The sequence below is a fragment of the Canis lupus genome, chromosome 8 (assembly GCF_003254725.2).
Source record: "Canis lupus dingo isolate Sandy chromosome 8, ASM325472v2, whole genome shotgun sequence".
In the NCBI taxonomy this organism is placed as follows: domain Eukaryota; kingdom Metazoa; phylum Chordata; class Mammalia; order Carnivora; family Canidae; genus Canis; species Canis lupus.
This window is the reverse complement of record NC_064250.1, coordinates 52,134,165-52,157,005: the sequence shown is the minus strand read 5'-3', so window position 1 is coordinate 52,157,005 and position 22,841 is coordinate 52,134,165. Positions and strand designations below refer to the sequence as shown.

Here is a 22,841-nt window from a genome sequence, read left to right as displayed (position 1 = left end):
GATAAATCACCGTGAAAATGCAAGCGAGCTGGTAATAATAGCCTAGTTATAGCTGCCATGAAATAGTCATTAAGTTATATGCAGCATAAATCTCACAGAGTTTTGTAAATTATGGTGGTTTTTAGAGGCCAAATAAAGATAAACCATACAAACTATGGCTGTGTTTCTCTGTGCTCCTTGGCATGACTTTTTAAAATGCTTAAGCTCAGACTCACAGTACCATATGGTCCTTGAAGCATCTGAAAAAGCATAAAGGTTCAAAACTCTCTTAAGATCCCTCTTTCACACATTGAAGGTGATCACTCCTAGCCATTCCTTCCCTGCACTCTTGTCTGGCTCTGGCTCACACAAAGGCTGGACAGGCTTCCAGATCGAGCCTTACACTTCAAGCTGCTCCTGCTTCCAGGGCATATTGGAATAGCAGGTGCTGGAGATGGGCAGTGCTTGCAGGGCTGAACTGGCTGCTGGTGGTTCCAGCCAGCCACCACCTCCACTCCAGAGACCAGCAATAAAATCCCACTTTCTGCCTTCCTCAGTAGACCAGCACATTAGCAAAATTCAGATTCAAAGATGCCCAGTAAAATGTTCCTCTTCTTCCTTTTTGGAGGTTGGTAGTAATCCCCAGTTGGTCTTTCCTCTTAACTGCTTTTTCCCCCTGCTATTTAAACTGAATTCTTATTGCTCCAAATTAAATCCATTCTTTCTGGCCTTGTCATCGCTAACTAATGAGAACAATTCCTCTCTTTGCTCCTGGTAGCTGCACTTTGGGTACTTATGGATGAGAATCATATCCTTCTTTAGCCTACTTTTTTTTTTTTCTTTTAACAGCAGACTGCACAGGTGATAAAATGGGTTAATTGTTGCTATAAAAATATTTTCTATCCTCATAACGAAGTAATTTTTTCCTCCAAATCATTTTAATTTCTTAGAACTACCCTGTGTCCTTAACAATCTGCAGTGACTGAGGCTGCATTCCTATTGGGCTTATATATACAAGCAAAATGTTGGATATACAATGCACACGAATATAACAATTCTTGGTTATTGTGCTGTTTCCTTTTTGCCCCACCCCATCTGGCCTCAGTTTTTATCACATGTTCCTTATATTTGTATGAGGAAGTTTGCTGCCTAGGGCAGGGGTCATCAAAGTAGAGCCTGTAGCCTGCTTTTTTCCTTTTTTTTTTTTTTTTTTTAAGTAGGCTCCACACCCAGCATGAAGTCCAACATAGGGCTTGAACTCACAACTCTGAGATCAAGACCTGAGCCAAAATCAAGAGTCAGACGTTTAAACAACTGAGCCACCCAGATCCCCCTACAGCCCGCTTTTATAAAATAAGTTTTTATTGAAATATAATCACACACATTTTTTAAAAAAACTTATTATCTATGGCTGCTTGCACATTACAACAGCAGAGCCAAGGAGCTGTGACAGAGACTGTATCACCTGCAAAGCCCAAAACACTTTCCATCTGGCCCTTAATAGAAAAACATTGCTGACCACCAGTACAGGAGATTATTACCACCAAAATGGGCTTTGCTACTTGTACCAGGTTAAGGCAAAGTACCAGGTAAATCTCTTATTTACACCTTTGCAGTCTGCTAAATGTTTCATGACAGACCAAACCATACCACTGGAAAGGGAGTCTGGACTCAAAGAGTTTTTCAGTTTTTATCCCTGAAATACCCCCATGGGCATCAAGGTTCACACTGAAAGGGAAGAATGAGGTTTGACACTGGGACAACCCTGGGATAGGGTTCCGACACGTTGGCAAATTTTATAATCATGTGCCTCTTTGCCGAGTCTATCTAGAACGTTCTGCTGCATTCATCTGGCTCACCGACTCACACCACCAGGAAGACAAAGCAATGGAGGCCAGGGCCTGGTACTCACTATGTGAAGCTGTAGGAAGTCACCGAGGCCCGGAGCACTGTCAATGCGCACCAAGATGCCATCCTTCACGGTGGTGCTGAAACCCACGGCCAGGCGGTCAGAGCGAGTGCTGGGCCGATCGTTGGCTGGCCAGGTGTAGAGGATGAGGCCTCCGCTTTTCCCAAAGATGTATGTAGCGCCAGCTGCGAAAGCAAGGAGAGAGGGAGCCATCAGGGCACTGTGTTGTGCATTGCCCGCTGCAGGCACACTTTTGAGATACTATACAGACAGCTGCAGAGAGGAAACGGCCCCCACGTGCTGGTACTTGGTTACTGAGAGGGATGGCATCCAAAGTCTCGGAAGGCAACTGTCACCCTAAATTAAAGATGCAGGCAAAATGAATTAATAACAGAGCAGATGTGAGCAAGAGACGTCTCTAACATCTTCAGTTCCTGCTGTATAATGGCAGAGGGCAAATAACACTCTGTGTCTGAGAGCTCTGGTACTTTGTGACAAACAACCTTCCTGATCTCCTCAACAGCAGAATTAATTTTCCATCTCGGCTAGGACAGGCATGAGAGGGAAAACTGGTTCCTCCATCTCTTAGCTATCAGAACATTCTGGTCAGTGGAACCAGGAGCAGTTCCAGGAATGCCTCACAAGACTGAACATAAGGTGTTATGTCTCAAGCCATCATTCTTTTTCATACCTGGACCTTCCACCACCCCCACAGAAAAGAAAGCTGTAGCCAGAGAAAAACATTTGTCTCTTTCACTCTTATGTTGCTATAAAAAAATGTGATAAAAATTAATTCCAGAGGCCTTTAAAAACTTAATTTTTTCCTAGTGTTCGTATTTATCTGGTATTATATAACAGCTTCCCTCTTTTCCAAGCTAAATTTCTAAAAGGAAATATAGAAGACATAGAAAAAAAATCTCACAATGATGAATTTAGAATGTAAGTGATACTTCCACTTACGAATAGTGGGTTTATCCATGTTTTTAGTACTTACTGTGTTTTCACTCTCATTATTTACAAAGCCAGGGATTAGTAAGAATATAGTAATTTAAAAATACATAGAAAACAAATAGGAAGAAAAATAAATAAAATATTTTTATCTCATAAATCTTGAAAGTCCATTTTTAAAAACAAATTTTTAAGTCTAAATTTGGAGGAAAGCATTTAGATTTGGTAGCTAGAACAGACCACATCATTGTAGTTTCTATGGCTATATGTATGTTACCCATAGTGAATACTTCCATATGTTAGTCATCTCAAAGTTCAAAGAATATTTGGCAGATTTTCAGATGTGTTCCCACTGAACATGGTCCAATCCTTGAAACTATTTTAAAGCAGCATTAGATAAGCATTCAGATTTCTTCAACTTTACTAAAAATCTCCAGCATTGGTTCACATTTAGCTTACAGGGAATACTGGATTGAATTATGTTGTATGAAGAAAAAATGAGTTATGCAGCTTATTTAGAAATAATAAAGTCAACTGCTACGAGCTAGAATTAGGATATATGTCATATGTCATCCTTATTTTAAGCACTAAGCCACATTATACTCTGAGGCATATAGAATCTAATTAAAGGTCACAATTCTAGTCCCTCCAATATGCTCAGTTTGTATATTACGTGTATCATAACATTATCTTCGTTTTATGAATGTCTCAATCCTTAGGGGATGGTATCTGAAAAGACCTCCACAGTCATCTGAAGAATTTGGGATTGTGGTTTGGAGAGTTTATGATTAATTATTTTTTTAATATTTTATTGACTTACTCATGAGAGACATACAGAGAGAGAGAGTCAGAGACATAGGCAGAGAGAAAAGCAGGCTCCATGCAGGGAGCCCCATGTGGGACTTGATCCCAGGTCTCCAACATCACGCCCTGGGCCAAAGGCAGGCGCTCAACTGCTGAGCCACCCAGGCGTCCCTATGATTAATTCTATATGCAAAACAATATTTGCTCACAATCCACAGATACCCTCAATGCTTCTTAAAATTGGAAGTGTGGACATAATGATTTACTCTTGATTTCTATCCATCTGTGAAGAATTTAAATAATTCCCTTTTCTGTAGATGATTACAAATGTCATTGCCACCCTCTTTATTCTTTATTTGGAAACTGGAAGGTTACTCAGTGATCAATGTATAGAATCACCAAAATGCAAATCAGCCTTTGACATTTTGTGGTAATTTATAAAATCTTACCCTATTCTATCCTAAATATGTAGTGGATCCCACTACAGAGATAAATCCATACTCTATCAGGAAATAATTTTATCATTTTTGTTACAAAAAGAACAAGTCCAAAATTGATAACAGCAACACATATGCCTGGTGTTTTCTGGTTTAAAAAACCTTTTCAAATTCATTAGCTGGATCTTCACAACGGTTCTATGGGATATTTCATTTGTTAACAACGTGTGGAAACAGAGACCCAAACATCTGAAATAAATGGCACCTCTTTAAGTCATCAGCTTTACCCTCTTGCCTCCAGAAGCTTGTCTTCACCATATGCCAGTCATAGCTTAATAAAATTATACAATAAACTATACCAGTGATGCAAAGTTGACTGTGCTTTATTCTTTTCACATCTTCCTATAAGACCAAAATGGAATGAAAACAAAGCCATAGCCCCCAAACCTGGCATATTTTCAAAGGTTAGTCTTGCCTTCTGACCATACAAATAAATTTACAAACCTTCTACCCTGCTCATATTTTTTATTCACTGATTATTCAATAATTCTCAATATAAAGAATATAAAGATAAAGAACATTTTAAAAGATAAATATGCAGCTTCTTATATATAGTGGTTAGGAGATCATAATGGCTTTAAATAAAGAACAAAACCTCACTATGACAATAGCAGGGTACATCAAAAAGTAGTCTTAAAAATTATTTTTATTGCTCCTGTTGTTCTGAATTTTGGATGCCACCATGTTAGATAATTCTAACTTTGTAGGTGAAAAGGGCAAAAAAGCACAAAGTCTTTAGCATATGGCTTATTCTGTGATATGGAAACAAATCTTAAAATATGTATTCTTGGTACCAAATATCCTAGTAAAGGTAAATAAAGGCCTTGAATGCTCCCACAGTTCAATGTTGGCTTTACAGGAAGTTAATTAATATTTACAACTTTCTACTCTGAAAACCTGTAATTTTTTCCCTCTTCAGTTAGCTCTGCTATCTTGCATGGTTTTTAAAGATAGATATGCACTTTCTGTTAATTTTAATATAAAATGCCTAGAGTCCTAGGGGTAACATGGACTTATTTTGCTTTACATTTTCAAATTAAAAAGTTAATTTTGTTATTTTAAAATGTGGACTACAAATCAACATTTTGGGAACATTCTAAGAACTGTAAGTACCCTCCTTAATCCATTAAAGATTTTCATTTCCAAGCCATGCAATACCACATCGCATGCTTTTTCCCCTGAGCCTAGTTTGACTGTTGGTTTCTCACTGTGCTAAGTATGCTGGTGCGAAGATCATACTCCATTTATTAACAATCAGAACCATGAATTTCCTGCTTGCTAGCAAAAAGTGATCAATTCAACTGAAGAAAAACTGCCATGGTGGCATTTTGACCATTTAACATTGCAGGATTTGCAAGTTTGCAAGACAGCTGAGATTGCGGAGTTCCACCAACACAGTATTTCAGGAATGAAATCTCGATACTGTCACATTAACCAAGATATGTATACGCACCATTTTCAAATAGTCAACAAATATGACATGTTATTTATAACAAGCCACTTCTTTTATCTCAAAAGCACCAGAAAATAGATTTGGCTTATTGTGTTTATAATTAGCAAGCTACTTACTGTGATGGGGCTCATGGTGATTTGGGCAGACCCAGGTATGTGAGGGTATGAATATGTGTGTTTTGGGGTATATTCTGTGTGTGGGATTTGTGGGGGTAAGAAAAGAGTAGGACAGGATCTAGTGAGATCATGAAGGAGTCCTGGAGAATAGCTTTATGTAGTTATACAACAAGCCAATGAAACAGATGATTGATGATTTCTCAAGAATAACAGATAAAATTTTTCTAGGTCATAAAAGCAAGATACGCTTTTATTTCTTCAAGAAATAGTTATTAAATCTGTGGTGCATATTACTGCTTATTTTACTAAAATTTAATTTAATTATTGATGGCAACTTAACTTTTCCTTATTTAGGACATTTGGATAATTATTACTATTGTTGCTTTGACTTCTTAACTGCATGGCCCTGCCATTATGACATTGCTTTCTATTCCCATATCCAAATGGCATGATTTTTTTTTTGGCAATTACCAATAGAAATAGAATCATGGACCTGTTTAGGATTTATATTTGATATAAAAATAATATATACATACATATGTGTATGCATATACATATGTGAGTGTGTATAAGAAATAAAGAAAAGTGAGTTAGAAAACTCAATAGACTACTTGGAATTAATTTATTATTTTCTCCATCAAATTATTACAGATAAAAGGCTCCAGAAATGCATCTAAGCATGTTGGCTGGTTATTTATATATATTTTTTTAAAGAAAGAAAACAAAGCAAATCAGCCTTCCCTGAAATAATTTTTGGTTGTTGTTAAAATGAAACAAGTTGGCAAGCAGCTTCCAGGGAAACCTGAGAAGATTAAATTTAAAGGGAACTAGATGATTTACTCATGGACAAATATAGCATGTGCAATAATAAATTAAGTAATAAAATTAGTATAATTCTTGCTGTGCAAACCATCTGGTAGATAAACCAGGGTAAGAGAAAGAAGTCAAACTCCTACCCTAGTGTTCTTTGAACATTGCCTGAGAATTTATAAAATCTCATGACATCAAGGTAATATGTCTGTCATTCTCTATTATTCAGGCTCCTTATTCGTTATTCCTATTGTATTACTCTTTCATCAACCTTAACCACATTTGTGTTCTTTACTGCGAATTGGTAAATCGTTTTGGAAAATAAACGGACTATCAATGACATAAAATACATCATGCCCATAGAAGCAGTTACTGCTATTCATTTTAAACTATCTTTTATTCAGATCAATTAACCAGATCTCTAACAAAACCAAAACAGAAAGGCTTAGAAATATCACATATCACTCCTACCAAATGGAAACATAAAGCTCAAGGAGCTCATAATGACTGATGGCCTGAAAAAAAAATAGTTTCTCGATTTCTTTTACTCAGTTTGCTCTATGGTTCCCCTTCCACACACCCCTGGCTGTCTGGGGAATGTTCATCACTGTAGGACCTTCTATATTCATAGCCCTGAATGGTTTTCAAATTGTTTTCTTTGGGAGTATCTCATTTGATGCTTCTTCCTCCAATCCCACTGAAGTGTCAATAGCAAATATTTTCGTTTGAATAAAAGAGAAAATAGAAACTCAGGATTAAGTGACTTCAGCTGGTGTTAAGTGGTAGAGCTGAGAATAGAACCAGAGCTCCCCTTCCTCCATCCTGCCCTCATCTGCCCTCAGACAGCTGTCCTGCTGGCCCATTCCTGAAGGGAATCCTTGGGGACCAAGAGCTCCACAAGAAGAAAGAAGTGAATAGCGGATGGAAAAACTGTGAACAGAACCTCTGCACTACAGAGGGAGCCTCTAGGGAGTACAAAGTAAGTGATACAGATGTTACAAATAGTCCTGCAATGCATTTGTTGAATGGATGGTTTATTATGATCTATTTTGTCGACTCTGGATTTTTTTTGAAATAAACACCGAAACTGATGATAAAAAAGCCTTAAATAAAGCAAAACTGAAGGGACTGAACGTTGAGAGAAAAATTTCATCCATTTTAAAGAACATCCTTTATCTTTGGCAAAGAAATGATCAGATTTACTGCTCAGCTAACTGGGAAACTGACAACGTTGCCTAAGAGTCAAATATATAATCAGGGAGAGCCAAGCCCCATTTCTTAAATGATGCTCAGGCAAGGTGAGCATCCTTACTCCTTTCATCTGGGGCAATATTTTCCTCTTTCTTGAAGGAAGAATGATTAAAACCAAAGGGCATTAAGCCAGGAAACACAGAGGCAACATTTTAGAGCACATTCCAGAATTCTGGAAGAAAAATTGCAACTTGAAGACTTCCTGGCAGAACCAATGCTGGTTCAGTTTGGTATAAAATCTGCTTCGTATTACTGGAACTCAAACTTGTGCAGAGTGAATTATATATATTGTATCTAATGCCAAAACTTCTATAGAAGCTGATCGGACAAAAAAATATAAAACAAATGAAATTCTACCTATAAGCTTATTTTTTTATAAATAAAAAAGGACACTATTATTTAATTCTGGTAGTATTATAAAAAATAACTATTCTTTATGGATGATTACATGTACAAACCCAATTTTGGCAAATATATTTGGTTGATCCTTTTCATGGGAATGTTATCATGAATTTTCCAGGGACTCTTAAGAGGAGCCAAATAATTATGCTATTTCCAAAACTGATACCAACAATTGAGACAGCCTCCTGCTAGGATTTCTTATACACACCTGTACTTCCCCAAATTCTTTTTTTATTATTATTAATTTAAGATTTTTTATTTATTCATCTGAGAGATAGAGCACAAGCAGGGGCAGAGGAAGAGGGAAAAGCAGACTCCCCGCTGAGCAGGGAGCCAGATGTCAGCTTGATCCCAGGACCCTGGGATCATGACCTAAGCCAAAGGCAGACACTTAGCATTATAGTCACCAGGTGTCCCTGTACTCCCCCAAATTCTGAGTAAAATAAAATTACACATAGTTTCTGGGCACTTTCATGACTGCTGACAAACACATGACCCTTTCTGAGTCTTAGAGATAATGACATTTTAAGAAACACATTACATCAAAAAAACTTTTACAAAGTTATTTTACTCATCAGATATCAGAACTCTTCCACTAGGAAAAAATTGATTAGTGATAGAGAATGCAAATGCTTTCAACATTGAAACTGATCTAAAAATTAAATTTCCAGGGATACATTTAAATTCCCTTTGCTTAAAAAAGAATCTTCATAAACTCAGTTTTTGTTGTTATTTTTGTTTGTTTGGGACAATTAATTTTTGCACAAATCTTTGTCCTTAAATACTAATGTTAATGCTAATGTTAATACTAATATTAATACTTATGCTAACTATATGTATGAATCATTTATTATATAATATACTATAATCCAATATTTCAAATTCCTATACCTTTTACTTTAGATATTTTTGCTGTATTAGTATGCTAGGGCTACCATGACAAGGTAACACAGACTGGTGGCTTAAACAAAAGAAATTTATCTCCAGCAACTCTGAAGGCTATTATTTTGATATTGAGGTGTCAGTAGGGTTGGTTTCTTCTAAAATGGCTGTTTTCTCCCTTTGTCAACACATGGCCTACTCTCTTTACCCATCTATATTCTAATTCTTCTTAAAAGGACACCAGTCATATTGGATTAGCACTCCTTCCAATGGCCTCATTTTAACTTATATACCCTCTTTAGAGACCCTATCTCCAATTGCAGTGACATTTGGAGATACAGGAGGTTAAGACTTCAACATATGAATTTTGAGGACACACAATTCAGCCCATAACAGTTACTTTCCCAGTTTCAAAGATGAGGGAAATTTTAGAATGAGGTAAAAAAAAAACTTGTTTAAGATCTAGTAGAATCAGGAATTTAATCAAGATCTACTAACTCAAAGATCTACATTCTTTTCATTATGCTAAGCTCTATGCCTACTATGCTTACCTTTTACCTTTACCTGTGTATCTGAGTGTAGAGAGATGGCAATGACGATGAACAGAAGAACAATGGCTTCCTAACATGTAGCCAAGAAAACAAAGCAAAACAAAAGAAAACCACAAACCAGATGGAAACTCAATGCCCTCAGGATGGAAATGGCAGTATAGGGGTGATCATTTTATTTTATTTAAATGATGGTGGCTTAATAGGAGCTTGTTCTATGGAAAGTGTATAAAAGCAAGGTCAGAAAATAGGCTTCTCCTCATTAATTACACCACATTCCTAAAAATCTAAATTCTGAAGGGGTGGACTCTATATGAGTTTTATTTTAGAGAATATCTTACAGCCAATTTAATTTAACTTTCATAACCAAGCTTGTTTCTTATATAGCAAAACAAAGTAATTCCTAGGAAATTGCACAGTATTCAGGTTTAAGGAAATAAATATTAAGTTTTATTGTCAAAACGAAATGAAAATCCAGAACCTTTCTTTACCATGAGCTACTGGAGGACAGGGCTGTTTAATTTATCTCTCTATCAACACTGAATGCTCAGGAAATAAATGCTGTTGAATTAATCAATAAAACCTGGCTCACCTATACTTTCATATCTTCATACTGTCATTCAGGTATCTGCCCATTAATCCTTCTCAGCTTTTTGTCATTTCATCTTGATGTGGAAATATTTTATAAATACTCATCAATTAGGGTTCATAACACCTCCCCAGGCAGAGAACAGAGCTTCCAATTTATAAAAGAAAGCTAACCACAAAAATGTTTGAATAATTTTTCTTTGGTGAATATTTGGCAGGCTCAGAGAAGAAAATCACATCCATCTTCAGTCAAATTGTTTTATGTTACCCCTCAGTTCCTAAATCATGTGGCAAACAGTTTTTAGTAATATTCATATATATATTTATATACATATATATGTATATATATGAATACATCTTAGATTTAACCTACCAATAATATACAGTAAAAAAGCAATGCAACATATTTAATAATGACAATGTCATTATTCTACATACCATTATGCAAAGACCATATATACATTTGTCCTTAGGCAAAATATAAATGAATAAAAATAAAAATGATCATTTTATAATTACTCATCAGACTTTTCTGTAACATTTTTTAAGAAACTCATTTCTTCTGATGACATCTCATGGGATATAGAATAAAAGAGAGGTTCAGAGTGCATTCATCTGTCTCCTTTTCCTCCTTTTATTCCGCAGCTTTAAAATACCTTCTCTAATAAGAGCAATCAAGGGATTTCTAAGTACTGAATATCCTCTGGAAAAAAAATACAGATAAAGAGCAGTTGCTTATTTCTAGTGCTTTGATTTAAATGCTAGATTTATATGGACTTCACACTTTCAAGGAACCAGAGATCATAAACAGATAACTTTGGTGTATTTGTGGCTCTAATTCATAAAACATGATTTTCCTGGAAAAGTTAGGTAATATTTTTAAGAGTATTGACTCTTGCTTCTATGAGATACTTATCTCTTAATCATAGAACCCATATCAGAATTAAGCAAAAGGAAGAAACTTCAACTATTATGGTTGATTCTGTTATTTCATAATCATTTATCTTCACTGTGCCCCAGTTTCCCCATTATTAAGAGGTGATGATACTTCTCCTACCTCCTCATTTCAAAAAGTAGCGGTAACGATCAAAACAGCTATCATGTGCACTATACAGAACTCTAGAAATAATTCAGTTTTTCTGTTTTATGGTGATCACCTCAAAGTACCTAACATTTTAGTATCTGTAGAATTTAATTGTTCCAGGTGCCCAGTATATCTTCCTTTTTGTCTTGCCACACTAAGCCCCTTCATATGGAAATGATAATTTTCTCCCATACCAATTGTGATTTCAATGGAAATTGTCTGTAAAAGTCTTTAACAGATTTTTGCTTGTTACATACAACATTAGCTAAGGCGTGATAAATAAACCCGAGTTGGACCAACTGGAGCATTTCACTGAATTATTATTATTATTATTATTATTATTATTATTATTATTTTATAACCTGGAAGGAGAAGAATACTCCATCAGTTTCTCTGATAATAGAGTTATGCCATAAATGGCACACAGCTGCCATGGCAACAATTCCTACCAAAGGAAAAAACTTGGGAGAAAATAAACCCTAACCCAAAGAGTGAAGTCGAACTTTTGAATCGAGAGTTGGACACACATAGAAAACTCATCTTTGGAGTACTTGGTTTTAATGGCCTGTGTTATGAAGTTGAAACTTTGTCTCATATAAAATTCTCATAGCTAATTTAAGTAAGCTCAACTTTTCTTTCTTTCACAACTAGAAGAGTCCTTGACAGTAAAGAACCCCTGGTAGCTATCACTGTGCCTGGAACATAAAGGGGCATGTAAATGTTTTTTAAATTGGCAAAGGATGACCAAGATGATTAAGTGATAAGTTACCTAGAGATTTAACCTAAGAAGTACATTCAAGTGATTCAGATATATTTCAAATTGGAGTATTTGTAACACTGATCATGTTCTTGTTGATAAAGAAATCCTTAATGATTTCTACACATTTATACACATATATGGTTATATATATATATATATATATATCCAATAATTAGAATATTAATGAAAAGAGACTGCTTTATATCAAGTTCTATAAACTACAGATAAAATTTTACTCAGAAGAAAATGCCCTAAATAATAATAAAGGAAATGAATATAAATGAACTGAAATGTCAACTTAAGACATGATTATGAAAATAAATAAAATTAATAAGCTAGTATGTGATGACTAGTAAAAGCTAGAATTTACCCAACACTTTTAAAAAAATAATAGAAGAGTTAAAAAAAATCCCCAAAGCTTATACTTTAAAATGTCAAATAAAGCATATAAATCCCTGAAAAACCAGAAGAATAATTAAAAGAGAAAAAAATAGTATAGTAGAAATTACAAAGGGGATATAACCACAAACATAGACAATATTAAAATATAAAAGAATATTTTATACAAGTTTAGAAAAATATATTTAAAAACCAGAAGAAAGGGACCCTTAGGTGGCTCAGTGATTGAGCGTCTGCCTTCGGCTCAGGTCCTGATCCCGGAGTCAGGATCAAGTCCTGCATTGGGCTCCTTGTGGAGATCCTGCTTCTCCCTCTGCCTCTCTCTCTCTCTCTCTCTCTCTCTGTGTCTCTCATGAATAAATAAATAAAATCTTAAAAAAAAAACAGAAGAAATTGATCCTTTCTAGGAAAAATATGATTTTCCAAATGTTTCTAAGAAAAACTAGATACACTCAGTAGACTAAGGTCCCCAGAAACCATTGGAAAGATGATTCAAATTCTATTTAAAAGATAAGGATGATACAAAAGATACTAGATGATTTTACAAATAAGTTTTATCTAACTTTCAAAGAAAATATAATTCCTAAATTATTCAAATTATACCAGATCACAGGCAAGGTGAGAAATCTTCCCCAATTCACTTACAAATTCAATGTATTTTTAATACCTACACCTGATAAATATACAGCATAAAAACAGAACAAAACACTAGACTAATTTCACTTATGAATACTGATTAAATATTTTTCTGAATAAACTTCAATAGTATGTTAAAAGAATAATACACCATTCCAAGAATATGATAAATAGTATATCTAAACATAAAGGTATCTATTAGCAAAGTTCATTATATCACCTAATTAAGGTGGAATTAGAATGCAATTTTATTTAGGATTTTTAAAAGTACTTGAGAAACTCAGTAGTCACTCCTTCAAAAACTTTACTTGTTCTCATTCATTTGGGGAATATAAATAATAGTGAAAGGGAATATAAGGGAAGGGAGAAGAAATGTGTGGGAAATATCAGAAAGGGAGACAGAACGTAAAGACTCCTAACTCTGGGAAACGAACTAGGGGTGGTGGAAGGGGAGGAGGGCGGGGGGTGGGAGTGAATGGGTGACGGGCACTGGGGGTTATTCTGTATGTTAGTAAATTGAACACCAATAAAAAATTAAAAAAAAAAAGAAAGATTTAACAAGTTCACTTATCTAATTGCCTAAGTGCTTCTTCCACTTGAATGTGTGACAGAGGTATTATTACTTGACACTACAGTGATAACCCTAAGGGATAATTCTAATGCAATACTTAAGTTCGCCAAATCAATATGGTGTATACCTTGTACAATGTTATGTGTCAACTATATCTCAATAAAGCTGGGGAGAAAAAAAAACTTTACTTAAAATAGAAATTGTAAAAAGCATTCTAATATAATAATGACTATCAAAACCTATATGCAACATCATACTAAATAGTAAAATTATATAGCCTTTGCCATTAAAATAAAAAAGATAGAGATGTTCATTATTGTGATATTATTCAACACTGTTTTATAAGTTCTTACTAAAATAATAAAGCAATAAAATTAAATTATCTATAACATATTGGGAAAGAATACAATATTTTTAAAGATATGATTGAATACATACATCTTCCTAATAACCTATTTGAAACTTAAAATTAATTAGATCAATTGATAAGTTGGTCCAATATAAAATAAATACATAAAAATCAATAGCTTGTCACCACTGCATAGTTGGTCAAATGATTTTTGACAAGGGTGCCAAGACTATTCAATGGAGAAATGAGAATATTTTCATCAAATGATTCTGGAAAAAATATATGTCTATATATGTAAAAAATGAAGTTGAATGCTTATAGCATATACAAAAGTTAATTCAAAATGGATCAATGATCTAATTGTAAGAGTTAAAGCCATAAAATTCTTAGAAGACAACATAGGAATTTGGAATTTTTTTAAATTATATCAAAAGGGCAGACAACAAAAGAATAAAATAGATACACTTTGAAAAACTTGTGCATTAAAGGACACTATCAACAGAAAAAAAGTAAGTCACAAAATGAGAAAAAAAGATTTGCAAATCATATATCTGATATGGGATTTATATCCAGAATATATAAAGTACTCATACAACTTAACAACAAAACAACCCAGTTACAAAATGGGGAAAAGACTTGAATAGATATTTCTTCAAACGTATACAAATGGCCAATAAGCTCATGAAAAGATATTTAACATCAGTAATCATGAGGGAAATACAAATCAAAATCATAATGAGTTATCACTTCATATTCAATAAAATGGCTATTATCAAACAGACAGAAAATAGGTGTTGACAAGGATGTGGAGAAATTGGAACCCTTTTGTGCTGCTGGTGGGAATGTAAAATGGTACAGCTACTGTGACAAACAGTATGGCAGTTCCTCAAAAACTTAGATGTATAATTACCATAAGGTCTATCAATTCTACTTCTAAGTGCATAACAAAACAAAATAAAATGAAACAAACAAAACACAAGGAAAGCAAGGAGTTTCAACCAGATATTTTTTTTTCAACCAGATATTGTACAGCCACATTCAAAGCAGCATTATTCATTTTAGCCCTAAAAGTGGTAACAACCCAAATGTCCATTGTTGGATAAATGGATAAAATAAAATACTGGTATATACACACAATGGAATATTAGCTTTAAAAAGGAATGAAATTCTGATACCTACTACATGATGAAACATGAAGACATGCTAAGTGAAATAAACCAAATACAAAAAGACAAGTATTGCATGACTCCAGTTACATGATATACCAAGAATTGTCAAATTCATAGAAATAGAAGTAGATAGTGGTTATTAGAAAAGAGGGAGATGGGAAGCAATTGTTTAATAGGCACAGTTTCAGTTTGGGGTGATGAAAAAGCTTTGGAGATGGTTGAGATGGTTGCACAACAATGTGAATGTACTCAACGTTTCTGAACTATGTGCTTGAAAATGGTTAAAATGTATTTTTTTCATTTTGTATATTTTACCACAATAAAAAAAGCAAGAGCTTGTTTTAATAATAGTAACTACCAGGTTGAAATGAAAAAGAGAAATCACAATCACAATAACAAAAATCTATAAAATATCTTAATGCAACAAGAAAGCTATATAAAGAAAAGCTATATAAAGGAAAGTATAATTTTAGGAGCACATAAAACATGACTATATATATGAAGATACATATGTTACTGAAGGAAAATATGAATATATCAATAAACATGTTAATTTTTATAGCACCTCTAAATAGAAACTCAAGTTCTTTTCAAGTTCATAAAGAAAAAGATGTATGATTCACCAAGAAAATTTTAAAAGGAAGAATAAAGAAAGGAGACTAGCTTTCGTAGACTTAAAAATTTACTATAGCCAAAATAATCTATTCTTAGAAGAAAAATAGAGCACACAATTAGTAAAAGTTAAACACAACATCATGCAAAAAAAAGTTTTGTTGGATCCTTTCTATATACTAAGAAGAACATCATATGTATAATGCAATATAAATTCTAGAGTAGAGATATGTTCAAAATGAGATAGGAACCCATAGGAGAGGGTCAGCAGCTTTAAATAAAGATTGGACTGAATATATATAGCAAAGAGAGAGAGATGATCACCATAATAATCCATTATCTTACATAATTACAAATATTTTCTTGTGATGAGAACTTTTAAAATTTACTCTCAGCAACTTTCAAATATGTAATACATTCTCATTAACTATAGTTATCGTGCTGTACATGACATCCCCAGAATGTATTTTTATACCTAGAAGTTTGAACCTTTGACTACCTTCACCCATTTCTCCCCCCACCTCAGACAACTGAGTCTTGGGTTCATTTTATTTAGATTCCACATATTAATGTTATCATTATGTCCTGAACTTTAAACTAATATAATTTTATATGTCAATTATATCTCAATAAAACTGGAAAAAAATAAAATTAAAACATGTCAAAAAGATGTCAAAGGAAAAAAAGACTTCTAATGAGTTTTGGGGTAAAAGGGTATCTACCTGATTTTATTTTATTTTATTTTTTATTTTATTTTTTGTTGGTGTTCAGTTTGCCAACATATAGAATAACACCCAGTGCTCATCCCGTCAAGTGCTCCCCTCAGTGCCCATCACCTAATCACCCCCCACCCCTGCCCACCTCCCCTTCCACCACCCCTAGTTCGTTTCCCAGAGTTAGGAGTCTCTCATGTTCTGTCTCCCTCCCTGATATTTCCCTCTCATTTTTTCTCCTTTCCCCTTTATTCCCTTTCACTATTTTTTATATTCCCCAAGTGAATGAGACTATATAAAGGATTGTCCTTCTCCGATTGACTGGAAGGAGCCTCGGTGTCCATCAAAAGATGAATGGATAAAGAAGATGTGGCTTATGTATACAATGGAATATTACTCAGCCATTAGAAACGACAAATCCCCACCATTTGCTTCGACGTGGATGGAACCGGAGGGTATCTAACCTGATTTTAAAGGAGAGGAAGGACATTCAATTTAGAGGTCATGAGCAAAGGTGTGAAAGAATGAAGTGTATTTGGGGAACACAAATGGCATCATATCTTTTGGCCAGTGTATAGGCTGAAGGGCTGAGAATAGCACAGACAGGTCCAGAAAATAGGCTAGTCACAGCAGCAGAGCACTGAATTCCAGCTTCAGTTATTTGTCTTTTAGCAGACAATACAGTATTTTAATATACAAGCCAGTGTTTTCCTCCTAGTGTTTTTGGTTTTGTCTTCTAGTAACAGAACTATTTCAAGAGTTATATGTACAATAAGCATTCTCCACCAAATCATTGTGTAGCTTTCTGAAACACATAACATTTATTTAGCAATTGTACTAAAGCCACTCCAACACAAAAACACAATTTAAAGAATGATTTTAATATTTAAAAAGTTTGATAATGACCACTTTGGTCAAAGAGAAAGTATGACCATATATGTGCTTGACAGAAAGAACTTTGGCTATGGTGTGGGAGACGGAAGGAGAAAAGCGTGTCCATATGACTCCAGGTGGAGGCCAGTGCCAAAGCCAGGACATGAGACATGTAGCTGAGCCTGTGTCAGTGGGAGGGAGAAATGAGAGGAAGGAATGGATACCAAAGACGTGAAAAGTAAATAGAATTGGTGATCCATTTGACATTTGGGGACAAGAGGAGAGGGACTGAAGTTGACTCAGAGTTTTCAAGTTTGGGCAACTAAAATTGTAGATAGAAAAGGAAGCATTGCTTAAGGCATGAAAACGACAACTTAATTTTGGGGTTACTGACTTTTGTATGCCTGTAAGATAATGGTCAATGCTTCAGTTAGAGCTCCAGGATGACAAAGGACCAATGCCATGGTTTTAAGGCCCAAGTGAGACTATGCTATTGTGTCATCAAAGAATGTACCCAGATCCTACAACAGTGATTTCCCAGGCATGTATTATTGGCATGTGGAAGACCTACAAGAATATGTAAAACTGATGTGCCCAAAGAATACCCACTGAGCATATAGTTATTTGCCTTTTTCTCTGGTCTGTCTCTAGCAATAGACAAGCATAGTTTGCATGTGGTTTATATAGTAATAATATAGTAATAATAGTAATATTATATACATATATACACATACAATATATAGTATATAGCAATAATAGTACTTACATAATTTTGTATTTCTTTTTTTAAAAATTTTATTTATTTATTCATGAGAGACACAGAGAGAGAGGCAGAGACATAGGCAGAGGGAGAAGCGGGCTCCATGCAGGAAGCCTGATGTGAGACTCAATCCCGGGACTCCAGGATCACACCCTGAGCCAAAGCAGATGCTCAACCGCTGAGTCACCCAGGCATCCCTATTTCTTTGCTATTATAGTTTTTGAACCTCTTTGTACTATCATAGTTGTCATTTTAAATGGTTGCATAATATTCCATGGAGTGATGGGCTCTAACTTTGCACTCCTATTTATTGAGCCCTTATGTTGTTTGTTTTGTCCGGGGGTTATAAATTGGAGCAAGAAAGGCGATTTGATATAATATTTGACTCTGCTTAATTTATATAACACTTCTGTTCTTCTGAATAAAATTAAATAAATCTCTGAGAGTATTAAGCCAGATGGTTTCATTCTTCTTGAAACAAAGATAGTCTATAATCAAGAGTCACATAAGAAACCAAAATGGATCAAGGTCAACTCCTGGTTGTCAGAGCCATTTTTCATTATTCACTCGACAAAACATTATCCCTCACCTCTTACCAATGGACAAACACATCACTGCATTAATATATAATATTTGGATAATTAGTTTCCAGTTTACTTTTTAAACTGATTTCCTCTGAATATATTAGCTACTCATTTTCTTAATATTTTATCCCCTTCAAAGCTTCAGCTTATAGCTTCTATTTTTCTCCCTTTATTACTTTTACCAAGACAATTGCCCTTTGCGAATATTCGGTGATTCTCATCTCTCCTGCCTAATTAAATATATTTCAAACACATCTTCCATCTCAGTCTCTCTGTCTCCCCTCAGCACCTCCCCACATCCCTTGAAAGTGTGCCTATGCTTTAGTACCTGATGATGAAAACAATTTTTTACTTGTTCTTCACCATGTACCTTGTGGGAGGTGTCTGCATTATCCCTATTTTAAAAACTGCTCTCTAGTCACCAGGCCCTGGAGCGAGGCACTTTCTGTATACCTGGTCCTGGCCTTATGTTTCTATTCACAAAGCCAGGCTGCAAGTCCATAAAAAACTAATTTCCCAGGCCCTCTTCTTAGTTCTAATATGATAACTTTAGCATTGATTCAACAGTACAGATATGACATTCTGCAAATAAACAGCAGTCATTTCCATCAAAGCTTAAAGATTTGTTATGATGGATAAATTCAGACACACCAGTCTCTTTTTAGAAAATGCAATTTTATGGAAAAATACAAGATAATTGGTCTTTAGCTCTTGCAATAAACTTAGATAGCACCTGCCATATTTAAATTAATACAGTGCTTCTCCCTGTGAGATGAGGCCTTCTGATTAACTCAATCATGTGAAAAGATTCAGACATTGCTTATGTGTGCTTAGACTGAACATTGTTTTTTTGATGTGGTTATTTTTTTTAAATGATGTGATACTTGTCCATCTACTAAGTAAAGGAAATTGAAAGTTCTTTATTCAGCCATATATCCTGCCTGTCCTTATCTCTCAGACTCAGCTTTTGCCTCACATTGTGTCACATAGGTGGTAGGTTTTATTGGGTGCTGGAAGATTCTCCAAAGCAATGACCTAGTATTTGAAGTATCTGTGTGAACACTACTAGCTCTGCTTCCCAGAGATCACATACACATCACTCTCGAGGATTTATTCCCTTTCCCATTGTCCCCATTTCCTCTGACTCTAGCTGGCACAGTGCAGATCAAGAAACTCAGAGGACAGCTTTGCTCCTTTTAATCTCTCTTAAACCAGCCGCAAGAACGAATCAGACTCACATGGCTAGAGCAGCAGAATGTAAAGTGCCAAGGCTGGCATTTCAATCTGGTTCTCCTACTTCCGGAGAAAGCCTGGATAATGAAGAGTGAAGAGGATCCTTCCAGGGGACAAATTAAAGCTCTAAATGTCTACCTGCATTGAAGCAACTAGTGACCCAAAGGCATGGCTGGTATGACTTTGTCAATAAGGCAGAAAACACATAATCTCTGAAGAGGGTCCTCTTACCCATCATAACTGGTGGTAATTCAATTTCCCTAATTTTCCCATTCAACTTGACCCTTTAACATGTGTCCAAAGTTTTACTTTAAAGTGAACAATCTTCAAAAAAAAAAATAAATAAATAAAGTGAACAGTCTTCCCAAGTGAACATAGCCTTTAGGGAGAAGCCCATGGACAATAGGGGTATAAAGATATCTTGTGTTAACTATGTGAAAACTATAGACATGAATCACACCACTATTTTTTAAATAATCTTTATGTCACAACGATGACCTACAGACTCAGTATCCATTGTAAATGCTGAAGCTGGTTGCCCAGTAGGGGTTAGAGACTGCAGGGACATCATCAGATTGTAAATTCCTTGGAGGTGATAGAGGTATCATGTGATTTTTTTGTGTCCCCATGATGGCTGAGTCCCTTGCTGGGCACATAAAATCATGTAGTATATAAAAGCTGGAAGGAGACTATGAGAGCCACCATTTGGTGTCCTCGTTTATAAAGGCAAATACTGAGGCCCAAAGTGGTTATAGAATTTGTCCAAGGTGACAATGATGAGTTGCATGGCCACAGGACAACACTCTCCTGACACCAGTCCGGTACCCTTCCTATATTCTTTCTGCTATCTCTAAATAAGCAATTTTAAAAATTGTTTAATTAACAATTTTAATTCATCCATTTAGACTCCATTGCTTAAGGATACTATTTGGGTAGTAAGAATCACTATGGAACAGGGTGTGTGTGTGTGTGTGTGTGTGTGAGAGAGAGAGAGAGAGAGAGAGAGAGAGAGAGAGAATATGGAAATAGGTATATATGTGACAAGAAATGGGTGCAGAGGAGAAGACAGAAATATGATCACATAACTTATACTCTATTACATCAGTATTTACTCTTCGTGTATATGCTTTATTGGGTACATAATGATCTGAATCCTTATATTTGAGTACATAAAATAACAAATCATATATAAAAGGAGTCCTGTTCTGATTCATCTTTCTTAGTCCTCAAGGCAAAGAGGAGTGAAAATATCTGAAAAAGTTACAGCTCAATCACTACATCTAAGTTAAAGCTGGAATTTCTGTGCTCCCTGGAAAAGGATCTACTTTGAGCTTTATGGCATTTCCCCAAGTCCTAAGCTTTACATTATAGGGGAACATTGCTAGTCCACAAATCTGTTCAGTCTCAACATAAGCAAGGCCAACTATTCACAATGCTCCCTCGATCCAACACTGAGACCTCAAGAGGTAAGAAATGAGAGGGGGTTGGAAGGGGTATGCCACAATCTGAATGGGATCTCTTTAAAAGCAATGTGCAGCAGGAGAGACAAGTATAATGGCTATTTAATCATCTTCGCTATGAAGTGCCAATTCTTTAGACTCTTATGACATTCATGAATGATGCAGAAGGCGGACATGATGAATGCAGAGCAATTCCCTGCGACAGATACTTTCAGGGAATTTATACCCCCTCCCCCTAGGACAAAAGGGCTCCTGGGCTCAGTTATCATTTGTTCTGAGAGATAATTTACAGTCTCACTAGCAACTCCTTTTACCCAACTCAATAAAGCGCTTATTTTGATATACGGACTGTGATTGTTCAAGAACAACTGTATCCTTGGAAATTCATGTGCAGTGAGCAGTCTTACTGGTTTACTTTCCTTCACCTCATGCACTTCTGTCATCTTCCAGGTTTTATAACTAAAGGGCTTGGACACAGGGTCTCCAAACCACCTGTGGTGTCACACACACACACACACACACACACACACACACACACAGAGGTTACTCTTTAATGCTGTTTGGATTCACTGTGAATCAGAGAATCCTTTGGTGTGTGACTACATGTACTGTTAAAAATACGTAATAAAAAATCTTATTCTGGGATCCCTGGGTGGCTCAGCGATTTAGCGCCTGCCTTTGGCCCAGGGCCGATCCTGGAGTCCCGGGATCGAGTCCCGCATCGGGCTCCCGGCATGGAGCCTGCCTCTCCCTCCTCCTGTGTCTCTGCCTCTCTCTCTCTCTCTCTCTCTCTGTCTCTCTCTCTCTCTCTGTCTATCATGAATAAATAAATCTTAAAAAAAATCTTATTCTGTATCCTCTGCCAACAGATAATCTATGTGTGGATAAGGAAATTAGTTGATAGATTCACAAATATTTATTAAGCTTTTATATGCTAGGTACTCTTCTGGGTGGTGCAAGGACAACAGTGAATGTAATGAAGCCCCTGCTTAATAAAGATGCTATTATTATAATGATGAGGGACAAAAATGTTACAAATACATGCAAAATATACTGTCTGGGAATTTAAGTGCTGATAAAGCATAATAAGGGGATAATCACATCGGGTGAGGAGGGCTATTTTAAATGAGATAGGTAGGGCAAACTCCTCTGAGGTGATGGCAATAGTGATCAAGAGCAGAGGAAGGTTCAAGCCAAGGGGAGCAAGAACAAGGACTGAAGTCAGAAATGTGCTTGGCTTGTTGAGATGCAGCAAGGGAATCAGTATGGCTGGACTGGAGCACAGAGGAGAGAGTGAGAGAAAAAGTGGTAGAGAGGTACAGAGAACCCAAATTACAGAGGGTATTACGAGAAGTACTTCATGAGAGAGGTCCTGGTTGGATTCTACTCTGAGATGATTGCACAGCTCTCTTAAGCACCTCTGTACATAGCATTTGAAATAATATTCTAAA

The 22,841-nt window shown here is 35.6% G+C and overlaps 1 protein-coding gene across 25 annotated transcripts in view; it reads right to left on the bottom strand.

Annotated features, from left to right (window-relative positions):
* The window catches only part of NRXN3 (neurexin 3), a 1,528,419-nt gene that overhangs the window by 344,763 nt on the left and 1,160,815 nt on the right, over nucleotides 1-22,841 (bottom strand). For all 25 annotated transcript variants that reach the window (XM_049113340.1, XM_049113345.1, XM_025442408.3 and 22 more), the window contains one exon: nucleotides 1,892-2,073. In XM_049113340.1, the coding sequence (XP_048969297.1) occupies nucleotides 1,892-2,073 (182 nt within the window). The remainder of the gene's footprint in view (nucleotides 1-1,891; nucleotides 2,074-22,841) is intronic.